This window comes from Staurois parvus, unplaced genomic scaffold (genome assembly GCF_062004578.1).
Source record: "Staurois parvus isolate SC_StPar_1 unplaced genomic scaffold, SC_StPar_1.0 ptg000104l, whole genome shotgun sequence".
Classification (NCBI taxonomy): domain Eukaryota; kingdom Metazoa; phylum Chordata; class Amphibia; order Anura; family Ranidae; genus Staurois; species Staurois parvus.
In genome coordinates, this window is record NW_028317900.1 from 9,231,070 (window position 1) to 9,248,235 (window position 17,166).

At 39.4% G+C, this 17,166-nt stretch overlaps 1 protein-coding gene across 8 annotated transcripts in view; it reads left to right on the forward strand.

The window, feature by feature from the left end:
- The window catches only part of RYR3 (ryanodine receptor 3), a 954,561-nt gene that overhangs the window by 192,332 nt on the left and 745,063 nt on the right, over positions 1-17,166 (forward strand). For all 8 annotated transcript variants that reach the window (XM_089671311.1, XM_089671312.1, XM_089671314.1 and 5 more), the window contains exon 3: positions 11,601-11,708. In XM_089671311.1, coding sequence (XP_089527437.1) covers positions 11,601-11,708 — 108 coding nt within the window. The remainder of the gene's footprint in view (positions 1-11,600; positions 11,709-17,166) is intronic.

Consider the following 17,166-nt stretch of genomic DNA (forward strand, 5'->3'; position numbering starts at 1 on the left):
ACTGCATTGCAAAATGTCTGTCACCTCAGGGACACTCAGGAAACAATTGTTTGCTATGTGTCCCATTCACACTGCAATGCAGCATACAGCTGCACCTCTGTGTGCTGCAATAAAATGCAGACATGCTGCATTTTATTGCAGCGCACTCTGCAATGTACAGCAATGCAGCATGCCTCACTGCTGTACATTGTGGTGAATGAAGTGTACGACACATAAAAATGAAGTTTGTATAAAAAAAGGGAGCCATATGATGCACTGAATCGCGCACCACACTGCCCTACCACAGCTGGCAATGCAGAGCTGCTAGAGTAGTGAATCTTTCCGGCAGCTCTGCGTTATGTGTGAATGCAGCCTGAAAAAGGCTGCCAGTGCTCTGGAAAACAATTCACGCATTGATTTCTTTTCAGAGGCATTCGTCAGGCAGTGAGAAAGCAATGATGCCTCCTCACCACCTGTTTTAGCTAAGTGCTGCAACACCCCACCACAACCACGTGTATTGCACATGGTTGCGCGGAAGTTGCAGCACGGATCTATCAAATCTAATTATAAATCTAATGACTCTTTCAACTATTTATACTTTAATTCCTGAGAATAGGTGCGTAAATTAGGGCAGGCTTGTAGGGGCCCATGTTGCTATTAAAGTGGAACTGCATTGCATCTGAACACCACAAACCAAAAATGGTATTTAATTCATTGATAATATTTAAAGCAAACACCCCTATCCAGCCATGTCTCCATGCTTTATTTTGCTGAGAAATAACTTTGAAAAATTCCCCCCAGGATTTCTGGCAGTGGCCATCTTGAGTAAGGGCATATGATTCATGTAGCATTTACTTCCTGGAATCCATCTGCCCTTAGCTCAGCCAATTGCTGAGCTGAGAACCCTCCTTCCCCTCTTGAAGACTGCTGGGATGTTTGATATCATTTGCCTAGGCATGTGAACCAGGAAGTAACTGAAACATTGTAAAAAAAAAAAGTTAAAATAAGTAAATATGATATACTTTGCTATCTATTTACAAATGCTAGCAGTATAAGGATTAAAAAAGTCAATGTTGATTGAGAGAGTGAAGTTCCACTTTTAAGATGGCCCTGCCTTAACTACCCTCTTTCACACCCATTCTCTAAAATAAAAGTACACTTTAAAATAGTGCACATAGCTAAATTCTAGTAAGTATCTCTGCATTGAATAGAAATTGTATAAAAAAAAAATCAAACCTACATATACTACGAACTTAAAAGACCCTATTTTACTATAAAACATCTACAAGATAGTTTGAACACGTTTCAAGTGTCACTTTGTAGATTGATTGCACTGATATGAAATGAAGTGTTAAACACATTAGCATCTGTTGAATTCCACAGTAGGCTTATTAAATCGGCATCTCATAGGTTTCTGTGCCAGTGTCTAGACCCAGTATGACCTAACACCGACAGCAGACCTCCATTCATGACATGCATTAGGCCTGGAAGGAAGCCAGCTTCTATTGGGAGCTGTTGGTGAAATAATGACAGCTTACACAGTATGGTTTCAGATTGGAACTGGTATGGTTTGCATCTGGTTTTGGGAATCCTTTGCAAATTGTTAACAAAAGCTTACAGAATAGACATTACACTGGCTGATCCAATTTTAACCCCCCTCCTTTCCATCATCACATAGACAAGTTTACATGTGGCTAATGCAGTGTTGCTCTGTCAGGTTCTAATTTTACATTGCAAGGGAGGGTAAAGTACTTGGTGAAGGTCACCAAGTAAATATACTGTCAAAGTTTTAAACAGAAATACAGACTACATGGCTGTAAAGAAACATACAGATTATAATTTGGATTTTTCTTCTGAAAAAAAGCAAGTCTGAAGAATACATAGACGTTTGTATGGAAGATTAGTTACTGGCTTTCTGTCAAACATATGTAAACACTCAACATAAGCCAATGCTCACAGACATGGATAAAACAACTGTTTATCAGTATCACCTGTCAAATATAAGGCATGACAAAATACTTTTCCAGTCTTGGATGTGACAATATGGTGTACTGGTGCTTTTTGTGATGTGCACCTTGGTAACACAGTTTTGAGCCTCCTCACATACCATGCAGGCATCTGGATGTGTATATACACTCACCAGTCACTTTATTAGGTACACCTGTTCAATTGCTTGGTAGCACAAATTGCTAATCAGCCAATCACATGGTAGCAATTTAGGCATCTAGATGTAGTGAAGACAACTTGCTGAAGTTCAAGCCGAGCATCAGAATGGGGAAGAAAGGGGATTTAAGTGACTTTGAACGTAGCATGATTGCTGGTGCCATACGGGCTTTTCTGAGTATTTAAAAAACTGCTGATCTACAGGGATTTTCACGCACAACCATTTCTAGGGTTTACAGACAATGGTCCGAAAAAGAGAAAATATCTAGTGAATAGCAGTTGTGTGGACAAAAATGCCTTGTTGATGTCAGAGGTTAGAGGAGAATGGGCAGACTTGTTTGAGATGATACCTACCAGGACCCAATACTAAAGCTAATAATATGGTGTCCATGAGCAAATTTACATACAGTGGTTTAAAAAACAATTTGACCTTCAACCCTCCATCGACAACTAGCCATAATGTAGAAGTTTTCAAACAGATGGTAGATTTGGAATGGAGAGAATTAAAAGGTTAAGAAGTTTAAAGATCTCACCACTATCACCACAGGATTGGAAAGTTTAGAGAGGAAGAATCACATAATCATATGCCCAGCTGATAAAGGGGGTGGAATAGTGGTATTAGACAGGCAGGATTATGTAACAGAAATTAATAGGATTTTGGGAGATTCAGCCACATACGAGAAACTAAACAGAAATCCAACTAAAGAGTTCAAGAAGGAATTGAATGTTTTGGTAAAAGAAGCTAAAAAAAGTGGAGTAGTTGATAATAAGGAAGCTAAGTACTTAATACCATCTAGTTGTAGGATACCGACGTTTTATTACTTACCCAAGATCCACAAAAGTTTAACTAATCCCTCAGGTAGGCCAATTGTTGATGGAGTTGATTTCATCCATGCCAGAGTTGGAGAATATGTTGATCATTTTCTTCAGCCTATTGTTACCCAAATGCCAGTTTATTTGAAAGATAGTCAACATGTCATCAACTTGGTGGGAAATTTTAAAGTAAGTGAGGATTTAATTTTAGCCACCATTGATGTAAGTTCCCTTTATACGAGCATTAGGCATACAGATGGAATAAACGTGGTCAAATGGGCTTTGAGAACGCTTACAGATTTACATATTAAAAGATGTATAGATAGTGGAGCGAGCGCTAATATTGATAACAGTAATGAGCAGCTGAACACACTAAAGGGTACAGCAAGAAAGCCCTCAAATGAATCAATAAAAAATAGTGAATGTCGTCTCCCAAACGCATGTGTATGATTGATGCGTTTTGTGACGCAAATAATACTGAGAAATATTACTCAGAAAATGAGCATATACAATTAAAATAAGAATAATACAAATATCTATGAGAAACATATAGTCATGACAAGTACAAAGATATAAAATGTCCAAAATTGTATGAACTTCTTAAAGCTGATGATATCTTCAAAAAACTTCTACATAGTCCCAGATTACTGATTCCATTTGGATGAATATATATAAACATATAGAATGCACACTCACCGGAAGCGCTAATGAAAAGCGCGTTGTATCATAAGCTCCTGGACATGCCCTGGTCCCTCAGGTATAATTAGGTGTGTAGCCGGGGATTCCAATCTGCATGAGATTGCAGTAGACAATAATATGCTTCTTATATCTCCTTTCTTATTCCACTGTGATTGGATGACAGATATAAGGTCATTGACTATCTGGGACAAAACTTGTTAACCAAGTACAAAGCTAACCTAAATGCACTGTATGTGAGAAAGTAGAAAATGCAATTTTAACAGATTTGACGTCATTACTGATGGGGGATATTAGGCTGTGGTTAGCATACTATCCTAGACTCTCATCCCTCTTAGATAGCACATTGATTTATGCTATGTTATTCTCAGGTTGCAGAAGAGTGTATTGGGTAACTGAAAAGTATGTAAAGGTGAGGTGTAAAGCTGAGGTATGAAAATATCTACAAACTTTTTACAGTACAGTCTTGAAAGCTTACAGTATAAGGATAAAGAATCTTCAGTCTTTTTTGGCATGCCTTGTCGGACCCAAGTTAAATTCCATACAAGCTTCCTCAATTTTAGCATGAAAATTCTGGTTGGTTATTTTTTCTTATGTTCTCTCAGTAGGTCAAAAATTTTGTTTCCTTTTGGCAAGTAAGGCTTGTGTTGTCAGCAGAAGAATCAATTTTATATCAGGTGGCCTCAGACTATAGCTTCCAATGAAGCCCAGTTTATTAATGATGATATGTCTTTGGGTAAATAATAAAGCTAAAGATTTGGTTGCTTGAAGTAGTGAAACGGTTGTCTATTGTTTAGAGCAGGCCTTGCAAACATAATATAAAAAATATTCTCCAATGTTGTTAATTTATGTTCCTTTTACTGGTCTGTATTCTTCATCAATTAATTTGTGATTGAATTTAGAAAGAATCCTATAAGGTTGCTTTGATGTAGTTTGACTCTAAATCACATTATCTTGCAACAACAAGTTGCCTAAAATACAGTATGTGAAGGTTAATCTGATTCTTTCTGGGCATAATATGTTCTTACAAAAGTGATCTAAAATGAGTATTACACTACATAAAACATATTTATTTTTCATCCATAGCGAGCCATGGGTATATAGTAAATCATAGATGTGTGGGTTATATTGCTGCCATCAGGAGGTGGACACTGGAAAACAGAAAAAAAACATTTAAGGCCTGCTCAGTATAACCATACCATCAGTTTAGAGTAAGGCTGATTTCACACTGATCTGTTTTTATTCTGTTTTTGCGTTAAAAAACGTGAAAAATGCATGACCATTAAATCTTATGGAACTCTTCACACTAGTCAGTTGTGAGCATTGTTGAAAGTCCTGCAAGCTGCCTTTTTGGTACACGTTTGGTCCATCATTAAAAAAGCAATAAAAACTCACTTCCCCATTGACATGAATGGAAATGCATCACCGATGCAGCAAACACGCATAAACATGCACCCATAGTTTCGTTTTTGGAGTTTCATGCTATTTTTTCACAGATACAAGATGCACCAAAAACGTATGCATTTTTACCTTGTTTTTGCAATAGAGCAGTGTAAAAGTAGCCTTAACAGTGAATAATGGGCCTAGAATATTGCTCTTAGTTCAGCATTCACACAATATGTAACGTGCTGCACAATGTGATACTATTGTGGCATAACAGGTTCTCTTTGATGAGACATCAAGGGTCTTTCATACCCCTGTTGTCTCAACTGGCCTCCATTGAAGTGAATGGCGCAAAGACCATGCTCAATTAGCTTCTTCCCTGGCCACAGCAGCCGGGAAAAGTGATAGCATAAATCATAAGTGAAGCTTACGCGTTGCTTCTAGGTTCTTACTAGGTGGGGAGATCAAGGAATGGGTGTTCACTAATCTCCCTCTCTTTTACCTGGCGATCCCCTCCATCCCTGTCTGTGGTCTACCGATGGGAAAACAGAGCCTGATAAGCATGTTGGGGGAATGATGTTCCTGGGGTGTGAGGAAGAAATCAGGTAGCTGTACAACTGCCCAAGTCATCTTGTCAGATTTACACACATTTCTGGCTGCTGTAGTGTGAATACTCATTGACGTATGGAAGTGGGGACAGTATATGGGGGTCCTCTAATTATTAAAGAGGGCATCCCAATTCCAATAAGCCCTCTGTCCACAGACTATCACAACCATTGGGCAAGGGTTGTAAAGAAGAGGCCCTTGTCCTCCATAGACACAAGACACCCCTCATCCGCAATCTTAGTAAGGAAATGCAAATTCAACCTCACATGGATAAGGGCAGCTATAAATCCATGATGTTTAAATTCATTGGGAGTACAGCAGTTAGGAAATTTGCTATGTACAGTATGTTTCGACTTCATGGGACTGAGATTGAGTTCTGCAGTTACTATGCAGCAGTTGTTTTTCCTATTTTTGGTCACAAACCTGCGTAATGTCCTTTTGTCTCTTTGGGTCAGTTGACCATGTTGACCACACCTATGCTTATCAGATGACATTCTCCCAGAAACTGTATATGCTGTCATAACTTTTGATACTGTACCTTACGAAATAGCAAATAAATTGGCAGCTTCAGTCACAGAGGCACCTGTGACAAACGCGGTGTCAGACCACTGCCCTTTTCATCAACCTGTGACAAATGACTAGTCAACCTCACACCACACTGTCACTGATACACAACAATGACACTCTCAGCCTCACCCTGCACAAAGATTTTCCAGTTTACGGGACCCAATCTAAGTGCCAACAGACTGAGAGTGATTTTCACTGGGTTAAGTTAACTAAGCAATTAACCCTTTACCCCCAAACTGCCACCAGATAGCTTTGGGCCTATCGACCCTTCACAATATCAGCAATGACAATTATAATTCTAAATGAACACCTATACACACAGTCACCACATTTATATCCAGAGAGTTATTCTACAGTAGCACTCTTCAAAGAGACAGATTCTTTTAGCTTGCATAAGGGCATTAAAGACAATGTTAACGCTTTTCAAAATATGGTTTAATAATGAAAAGGTAGAAAAATAGCGCAAATAAAATATTTACAAAAAAAGTATTACAAAGAAATAATTAGACAAAAATGCAACAGAGAAATAAAAAGGAGTTGAAAATGGAAATACTTGCAAGTTCTGGTTTCAGCAGATTTCAGTTAATCAGCAAGGTGATATATTGGCTCTCAACTTGACAGATCTTCCTTTGATGGTACAGGAGAGCTGTCAACTATGGTTGCTGTCCACTTTTCTTTGGCATCAAGGGGGTGTTGACAGAGACCACCTGACCAATTAAGCAGCTGAAAAGTGGCCCTGGGTTGTCACTGTGTTTATGATTGTATCCCTGGTACAGTTTTCTATAAGTACTAATAACTCTGAATACCTACAGGTTACAGTCTGCTAACCTGCAAATATATGACCAGCAAGAAGTTAGCTTCGAAATGGATATAAATATGGCATGTTTTGGATGTCTACTTTACCCGGGAGGGATATGGTGTTCCAGTGGCTCCCCATTGTAGTATATTGTGTGTAATATATATATATATTGAAGATATTGAAACACATACTGTTCATTCTTGGACAAGCCAGTGACAAGACCACTTTACACATCAAAAGAACTCTTTGCTATGGTAATTTATGCAAGCTCACATTGGTATTTGGGGAATAGCCTGTTTATCTAATTAGACATTTCAAAAGGTACATTGTTTACATTTTTAAGGATGTGATTTGACCATACAAGAAGTATTTATTGATGGTGATTAGACTCTAGGGGGTATTCATGGGAAATGGTGAAAGGGTGACTTGTTTACCTGTTAAACACTATAGTGACCTTAATTGTTATTTACAGTAATGGCAAGTGAAGTCTTTTCATGCAAGATCAAAAGTGGTTTGTGTGCCAATCAGAAACCCCTCCAGTAAACTGTATAACAAGGGAAGTTTTCTGGCTGGGCGAAAGCTTCTTCCTTTCATTAATATGGAAGCACAGGTATAGATCATAACTCACATTATTGCATGCATGGAAGCTACCTAGGTGCATATTATAGATTGGACATATGCTGGACAGTGTAGTATCTCCATGTTTGATATAAAGTATCTTAAATGGGACTCTGAGGGCTGTTGTTCATTGTAATATTTACAAGTATTCAGCTGGATTTTTGTCATCTGTTGCAAATATCTTTATCCGAATAAATGCATCTCTCTGGAAAAGAACTGTTGGACTAGTTGCTGCGGGAAGATACATTTAAAAATACACTTGTCATCCTCTAATTGATATAAGACAACACTCGTATTGTCTAATATATGTTTGGACTTGAAACACTACACATTAACTGAGGGAGGTACGTATATCCTTATTCTGGCTCTGCTGTTATTATTTCATGAGTTATGAAATATATTGAAGTTTTAGAGTCTTGGCTGATAACCAGTCTATAAGGAATGTGTATTGCTTCGGCATTTACTATTCACAATAGGGGCTGTCAGGTATCTGTTAAAACTCCGCTCACTCAAGCAGGAAAGTCAGACAGCTTGGCGGCACTGAGATGTGTATTTTGGTTAGATTCTGCTAGTCCTATTAACAGACTGATAAGAGCTGTCTGCCATGCAACTGTGGTTATGCCTCTTCTGACAAAGTGGCTGGGATGAACCGAGCAAACTGGCTTCCACATACAGCTTGCACCCAATGTTCACAACCATTACAGCACCAGCTAAGTGGGCACCAAAAATCTGCCCTCTTTGAAGCTCAGTAAGCACTGACATAACTCCGTATTACTAGCAGCGTACACAGTGAATGGTGAAAGTGAGGCTTCCCACCTGTTAGCTAGGTGTCTCATCACACAGCAGAAGGAAAAAGATGTTACATCACTTCCTTTTTCAACACAAAACATGTTGTAACTTTCACACCTGCAAATCATGTATTGTGTCCATTTTGTTTGTTAAATATATCTTGTATATTAACCACAGTGAGTGCTTAACCAAGTAAAAAAGTCAATGTGTAGGTATCTGCAGTAAATCACTGCATGGATGCGAATTCCCACGGCCTCCACTCTGTCAAAATAGTAGAAATGCGCACTCACCGGAAACGCATAGGATATGCGCATGTGTGATTATGCATCACAGGCAATGGGAACATCAGAGGTTAGGCAGCCAGGCATCTCCCTCATGGTGGGTCATCACAGACTCTTTGATAAGGTCCAGGGGTCCCCTTAAGGTCAGCCAGGTGTAGTAAAGGAATCTCCTCTCAGGATGGCAAAAGTGTTTTCACTGTGGGAATGAAAGCTCCAATAGGAGCCCCAGAGACAGATGCCAGAAATAGTGTAGTATGTCCAAAAATCAGTGCTTTATTGAAAAAGGTAACAGGGCAGTAACAGGGCAGTATGCATGTAAATCATATATTAACATAGATATGCAGCAGTACTGACCCTTGATAGTGATGACCGCCGGGCCTCCTCGTGGCTCCGGCGGTGGAATGACGTCACGCTCTGCACAGCTCCTCCTAAGGCCTTTCGTGCTACAGGCACATCATCAGAGTATGATTTACATGCATACTGCCCTGTTACTGCCCTGTTACCTTTTTCAATAAAGCACTGATTTTTGGACATACTACACTATTTCTGGCATCTGTCTCTGGGGCTCCTATTGGAGCTTTCATTCCCACAGTGAAAACACTTTTGCCATCCTGAGAGGAGATTCCTTTACTACACCTGGCTGACCTTAAGGGGACCCCTGGACCTTATCAAAGAGTCTGTGATGACCCACCATGAGGGAGATGCCTGGCTGCCTAACCTCTGATGTTCCCATTGCCTGTGATGCATAATCACACATGCGCATATCCTATGCGTTTCCGGTGAGTGCGCATTTCTACTATTTTGACAGAGTGGAGGCCGTGGGAATTCGCATCCATGCAGTGATTTACTGCAGATACCTACACATTGACTTTTTTACTTGGTTAAGCACTCACTGTGGTTACTTACTTATTGTCTTCCTCACCTGGTTAAGCGCTGCACTTTATTGTTTTAAGGTCATATTGATATATTTCTGAGGCACTGTGGTTGCCTATAGTGTTCTAGCTGCTGACATTGTTAGAGAGCGCTCGCTATCTTGTATACCATATCTTGTATATTGGAAGGGAAAAATAGTATTTAGCCAGGAAAATACAAAATGGCCAATTTATTTCTTTCCCTGAGAGGTAATGTACAGAGTATACTATAATTGGTAGAGATCAAAGAATTTCATGCAGACATGGAATCACTGCCTGACGTAACTATACCCTACTGGTTTGGCTGAAGACTCAAGTACACAAATAGTGGCTAAAAGTAGAGCATAAGGAGTCTTTATTCCAGAAAGCACATAACAGCAGCAACCAAATGCCTTGACACATTTTGCACTTATTGCTTTATTTGTATATGTGTAAAATAGTTACAGCTTAGCAAAGCTGGAGAGTCAACAACTAGGAGAGAGTGTGATTGTAAGCCAGTCCCTGGATTGCAGCAGTATTGTTTATGAATGATAAACCTATGTCTTTAATTATGTCCAAAATTGTCAAAAAGCAGATATTTTGAAAAGTACATGGGTCATCTGATCTGAATTACCTATTGGTATGTGTATAAACATTCTCCAAATAATCTGTTATGTTTTGAGTTAAGAAGAATGCATTTTAATATTTAAAGTGTTACTAAACCCAGGACACTGCATTCACAATATCTGGTCTCCCATACTACACAGAACATGAAAATGTAATTATTTTAGTAAATATAAACTGCTAAATACCTTCTTATCAGCAGTATATAGCAGTCTTGTGACTTCTATCAGTGTCCAGCTGAGCACTGGTTAAAACTTGTAGGAGGAGCTTTCACTCTCCTTTCTGTCCTATGAGGCTGCAGGACCCCTGACTCTCTGTCTGGACAGTGCTGATTAGCCCTGTGCAGATCACATGCACCCTCCCAAAGAAAAAAAAACCTCTCTAGCCATACACACTAAAACACTTACCTGAGCCCGACCTTGCTACAGCTGCTGTTAATCAAATCCTGTGGGGCAGGGTCAAAATGCACTGTGTGGGTCTATGGACACACACAGCCTGGCTTGGGATCGAACCTGCATGAGTGCCGCTTGCTATGGGGGCACTCTGAGAAGAGAAGGTGGGAAACCCCAGAAGAAGAGGTTTGGGCAGCTCTGTACAACACTTAAAACAAATTACACAGAGCAGGTAAGTATGGCATGCTTATTATTTTCAGGAACAAAATAAACTTTACAACCTCTTTATTATGGTTGTCAAGCTAATGTACGCGAAGTCTCAAAATACAGTATATTATACACCTGACTGCAATTCTGTGTTATTTAAAACATGTATGAATAAAGAGATATTTGAACTAAAATGTTGGTGATGGAGTGAGATTGTACACACAAGAATAATTTTTAATTTACTGTATTTTAGGTTTTGTTTAAACTACAATAAATCAATGCTTTTTTTCAGCAGGTGAAAACATTTGCTTGATATTTATTTAAATCCTGATCTCCTGTTCTACTTTTTTTGAAGGTGGATATATTTTGTATACATAGGCCTCATACACACGGGATGCCTGTGCTCCAAGGATGAAAAAAAGCAGCATTAAAAAGTGTCTAAAGCCGCGTTTAGGTGCATCTAGCATTTGGACATTCATTCATTCCATTGGCCTAGCGCTTAAGCGGGTTTAGTCATGTTTACAGGCGTTTAGCTGCGTCAGCCTTTTTTTTTTGTGGCAAAACGCTCCTCTCCTGAATGTACTAGCTCTGGATTTTCTTTTCTGCCTGTAAGAGCTCCTGCCTGTGAACACCTGTAAATGCCTACTGTATGTGTGGCTAATGGTTAACATAGAGAGACATTTAGAAGCAGAAACAAAATCAAACCCAATTTTTTACATTCTGTGTGCATGGTTCTATATAATTATTGTCTCCATTATATTGTATGGTAAATGCTATCCTTTTTCTTTCACAGTATGTCCCTCCTGACCTGTGCATTTGTAATTTTGTGCTGGAGCAGTCCCTCTCTGTCAGAGCCCTTCAGGAGATGTTGGCAAACACAATAGCAAATGGAAATGAAGGGGTAAGTAAATTTTGGCTTTTGTTATAGTGAAGCTCCATAAAACTTTTTTTCCTAAAACTTGGTCATGACTGAAATAACCAAGACATTTGTGATATATTTAGGAAAGTTGTTTGTGTTATTATTAGTTCACAAAGCACAAAATGAACATTGTGCTGTAACAGTAAATGTTTTATTTATTCAGAACTTGTTAAATCCCAAATTAAAATATTGATTGTCAATAAAGTATATGCTTTTTGGGGATTTGGTTTATATTAGCTCTGCATGTAAGCTTGTCTGCTTTTTTTATGTTAAATATTACATTGTTCCTGAATTTATTAAAACATTGTACTCTAGTGGAGTTTTATGTCACACTCAAAGTATGTATGATGTATGCATGTTTTCATGTGTAGTGTGTCTGTGTACATACTGTATATAACACTTGTGTGTTGCCCCCTATTAAGTGGAAAGTAGCAATACCATAACTTTCCTTAAAGCAACCCTTTTCTCTCCCAATATATATATGAACTGCTGCCATATTTTAAACATGCAGATACATAAAAAACTAATTGGTGCATGATTAGTAAACACATTTTTTTGTCTGTTCATCTAGTCTCATTTTGCTCCCATTGGACACTGCCATCCTGTCACTTGTACAACACAGACAAGGAAACTTTCAGGGTATCAGACACAGCTTACACACAAATATTCTTCACTTTATATGATAGTCAACAGGACACATACATGATTGCCAAGGGTAGTGGTGAGAGATGGAGATGAAGACTTAGCTGTTGTATGTGCCCAAAAATCAGACTGTGTATATTAGTAGTAACAGAGCTTCTGAGGCTGCAGATTTTTGGGAAGAAGGTGTGTGTTTGAAACAACTGGTGAGACAAGTCAAGAACGTACCACAATGTTCATAAGCTTGGGGAACAGAATGTTCACTTTAAAGATTAGTGCTCCCGTGTTCTGCCACCAGAATCCTAACCTTTCCAACAAGCTGTTATATATTCTGATACTATTTTTTGTGGTAGTCATTGCGCTTTCTGTGCTTTTCAGCTCAAACTGAACATTGTGTTTAATTACCCAAAGTAGAGCAAAAATGTCATTCATAAGAGTGGGCAGAAAGTTGTAGAGGATTGCTATGTGCCACTATATGAGCACACAGAGCATCGGAGAGCAATCATAAGTGTGCAGTGGCCTCTCTAACTGTTTAAACCAGTGTTTCTCAACCTTTTTTACATCAAGGCACCCTTTAAACTTCTGAACAATGTCAAGGAACCCCATTCTAAAGCGTAAAAAAAATAAGCTCATAGTGTTACATATCACAACAGCATCCACACACATTGGATACCCAAGGTTAGAGGTGATTTATTCTTTCAAAGCAAATACACTTTTGCACACTGGTGCTGACTAGTGTTCCTCTTTCTGCTCTTCTTCAGTTTCTCTCCCTCATTCAGTTAATGTGACCCCAGTGCTGATGAAGAAGGCAGGGGCAAACAAGGATTATATGCAGGTGCCCAATTTCCTCCTTATCAACCAATGACATTGTTGGTTTTTTGGATGCCTGCAGCTAGAAGGTTGTAATGGTGTACAATGAAAACCTGTGGCTTTGTGTAAATAAACAGCAGGCTTGATCCACCCACTGGCTTGTATACAATTTTTAGTCATTTTGCCAAGGAACCCCTGAAGAAACCTGAAGGCACCCCAGGGTGCCTGAGCACCCTGGTTTAAAAGGGCTGCTTTAGACACATACAGAACACAAATACAGAGGTTATGCCTGCATTTCTGTTAAGGTAACTTTGCCAACATGTTTAATGCTTCTTTTGATATTATGACATCCTACAAATTAATTTAAGTACTATATATAAGCTTTTTATACGAAAAGTAAACTCATATGTAGCTTCTATTCTGTTATCTATGCATAACAAATAATACTGAGTTTTGAATGTTTCAAAGATATTTATTGATTTTACATAGAAGTACAACTAGCTACAAGATTACATGGTAATGAGTCCATCAAAGATGCATTTGTAACAAAATATGTCAAGGGGGTACATAAGGCTGAAGAATAGTACAGCTGTCAGACTGCACATATCAAGTACAGATATCACTAACAAATGTTAAATAACCCTGAACGCATTATGGTATAATGTTTGCCACTGCCTTGGCATCTTGAGAACATCTTGAGACGTGTGTGCCTATGTAGAACAATTAGAATGAAGAGTAAAGCTGGACATAGATTAATCTAAATTAATCCGGTTCAGCAGGGACTGGCTGAATTTTGACCTATATACGGTCGTCCTTGTTCTACAGAAGTCAATCTAAGGGAATGTTCTAACACTTTTGCCGATCAGCAGTTGTAGCCGCTGATCAGTTTATTCTGACAGCAAAGAAATCCTGCTGTCAGAATGCAACATCTCACTGGGGAGGATTTCTCTATCCACCTCGATTGTGTGGATGGAGGACACTGTTTGTCTTCTTTTTTTAACAGCTTGGTGGCTGATCGAAAAACGATGAGTCATCTTTGGCTACCTCAAGGATAACAGAGAAGAGGATACAGAAGAGGACAGGGGGTAAAATAAGTAGGGGTGAGAGGGAAGGGAGAGGGAGACAGGAGCGCCTGAGGCATTTGTTGAAGGGGTGTGCTTGCCTTAGGCCATAGTGCTCCCAACTGATATTTACACTTTAGCCAAGGTTTGTTTAGCCGCTGTTAAAAAAAAAAGAAAACAAGACTGAATTGGAATTTATTACAGCCACCTGGTTTAATATTAATCACTGCCTCCCATGGATTTTTCCAGATGTTTCTACACAGGACCCCGTGTGTATCAATTGGTAAACATTTACCCAGTAACATCTTATTTTGGGCAGTCCTACAAGATATGTAGTAGGGTACATATTCAACAAAGAGGTGGGTAGTAGGATACCAGCTTACAATCATAAAAACTGTGAAGAGAAGATCTTTGTACAAAATGTACAAAAATAAATCAGCTTGAGAAAACCTTATACTTGCTCTTCATGGCTATCAAATTTATAGAGCAGTGAACTGTGTTATCCCAACTTTTTGCTGACTCATTGGAATCGAGCTGTTTATTTAGATCTCTTTCCCACTGTGCCATGTATGGCAGGGGAGAAGGATGTTGGCTTTCTAGTTGGAACAAATAAATTATGAAAATTGCTCTTTTTCACAGTGGGTCATGGAGGCAAAGATGTTCAAAGCAGGTGAGTGGTTGAAGAGAGGGGGTGTTTGGGGAGAAAGAGATAATGTAGCTTTTGATCCTTTAAATCGGGGTTATGGTGACTCACCATGGCCATGGGTTCAGTATTTATGGTGAAAATAGGACAATCTTGTGTGTAACTCAGGAAATTGTACATTTGGATGAACAGAAGCCTGCATATTGCATAAATGCTTTAGGATCAGTTTTATAGTGCTTAAATACCTTTTCGAAAATGCAGGTCTAAATGCTTCCTGTCGCATGCATGTACAAGTATAAAACTGGTAAGGCTACAAGATGGTGTCCAAGACAGGCATTGTCTAACAACAGTAGTCAAATTCTTGCATTTGAAGTCTAATGATAGTCAGACTATAATTTTGATGCTTCCTGGCTAGATATGAGATGTAGCAGTGTCCAGGTAATGATGTGTGAGTGTTGGTTAGTGTAACAGCACGACAAGCCCAGACTGGTGACTTCTAATCAAGAAGAAGTACCACTACTTTTTTATTTACTGTATGTATTTATTTATTTACTTTGTATATGTTATAATTTTTTAAATTTGACTCTTATGAAATGGGATGTTTCTTTTTATTGTTTTTAATGCTGAAGTTCTGTGTTAAAAATGGTTTCACTGGTAGATCACTTACTGTACAGAATGGCCATTTCAAATATAGGTATTGCCCAGTAACTATAGAGATTATATATCTTTATGTAGCAATGCTGATATATCTACTGTTTGGCAGGTTTTATTAATTATGAACCAAATGTTGGCAACTAATGTTTGATCTAATGATAGAATTGTGGAACCTTGTCTGTCAAAGCCAATAGAGAAAACCACTTAGATTATCAGTGATATACTAAGAAAAAATTGTCTGTGACAAAAATACAGCAGCATTACATATAAATAATGGATTGTAATTACATCCAGATGTGTAGATTGTCTTTTCACTTTAAGACTTTAACCTTAAGGCCGGGTACACACAGGTGCACTGCGGTTTGGGTGGAGCATTTTAATTTGTGTTTTAAATGCAGTTTTAGATGCACTCCCACTGATTTTTCTGAAAGCACATCAAAGAAGCAGCATGCAGGATTTTGATGCATTATCATGAAAATGCACAGGCTAATAGAATTCAATGGGAGCACACCCAAAACCGTGTAAAATGTGCATAAATTGTACTGCACCCAAACCATGGAGCATTGGAGTGAACCCGGCTTAAAGCCTGTATTGGAGAAATATGAAGAATACCATTTTTGACCTCTCTTTCTGAAAGCATTTGCTTTGCAAGCTCCATTGGCATTAATTTGGTGTCTCTGACTTGAACTATGTATGCAAATCAGGAATTCTTACATCAGACTGGGTTAGTACGTCATAAAGTATTGATGGCAGAGGCAGAATGGCAACTAGATGTATAAGAAGTTCAAGCAATGGCAGGCTGTATTTGTCTTACGTTTATTGACAGACACAGCCTCTTTTTTATCCATTACCAAACAGGGTTTTAGAGCCCCACCTACAGGAGTAGGACACTAGGCAGAACAAAATGTGGCAGTCTTCTCCAGGCATAAAACCCCCTCTGTGCTATAGGTCTCCAATCATTCTGCCTGGTGTCTTCAGGAGTATGGTCGTGATCTTTTGCTGGGACCTATGGTACCATGGCTTTTTCATATCTGTTGTTCCTGGGATTTTTTATTTTCCTGTGGAGGTCTTCCATCAACAGTCGGGCTGGGCGACGAGCTGGATAATCTAGATCCAGTGATCACCACAGTCTTACCAGTGAGCATGCACAGACCGATGCCCCATCCTGGAGCGGGACAGCCAGCAAGTTAAATGTCTCATGGGGATACATATGACTGGGCACCTATAGTCCGTGTCACAGCATTACCCCTGGCCGACAGCCCCTCCACTTTGGTGGAGAGGAGGATCTGTCATGGGAGCCTTACCCGCACACTCTATTTGGATTGGTAAGTAGATGTGCCCTCCCCTCTATTTCTGGACGCGGTGTGTGGTGCGAGTGCTCCCTGGGGTGGTTGGTCCCTAAGGTGTTCTCCCCCCCCTTCCTGACCTGGTGGTGGTCTACCTCGTCAGCCGCCCCATCAGCATCAACCCTAATAACCCCCTTCCTTTTCTGATTCGGGCTCGGACTCCAGGAGGGGAGTTGGAGCCCTCTGGGGGGCACTGGAAATGGATTAGTCACCTTGGGCTTTGATGGTGCCCTATACTGGTCCTTTGTGATCAGGAATTTTCCCCTGCTAGCAGGTATACAGTGGCC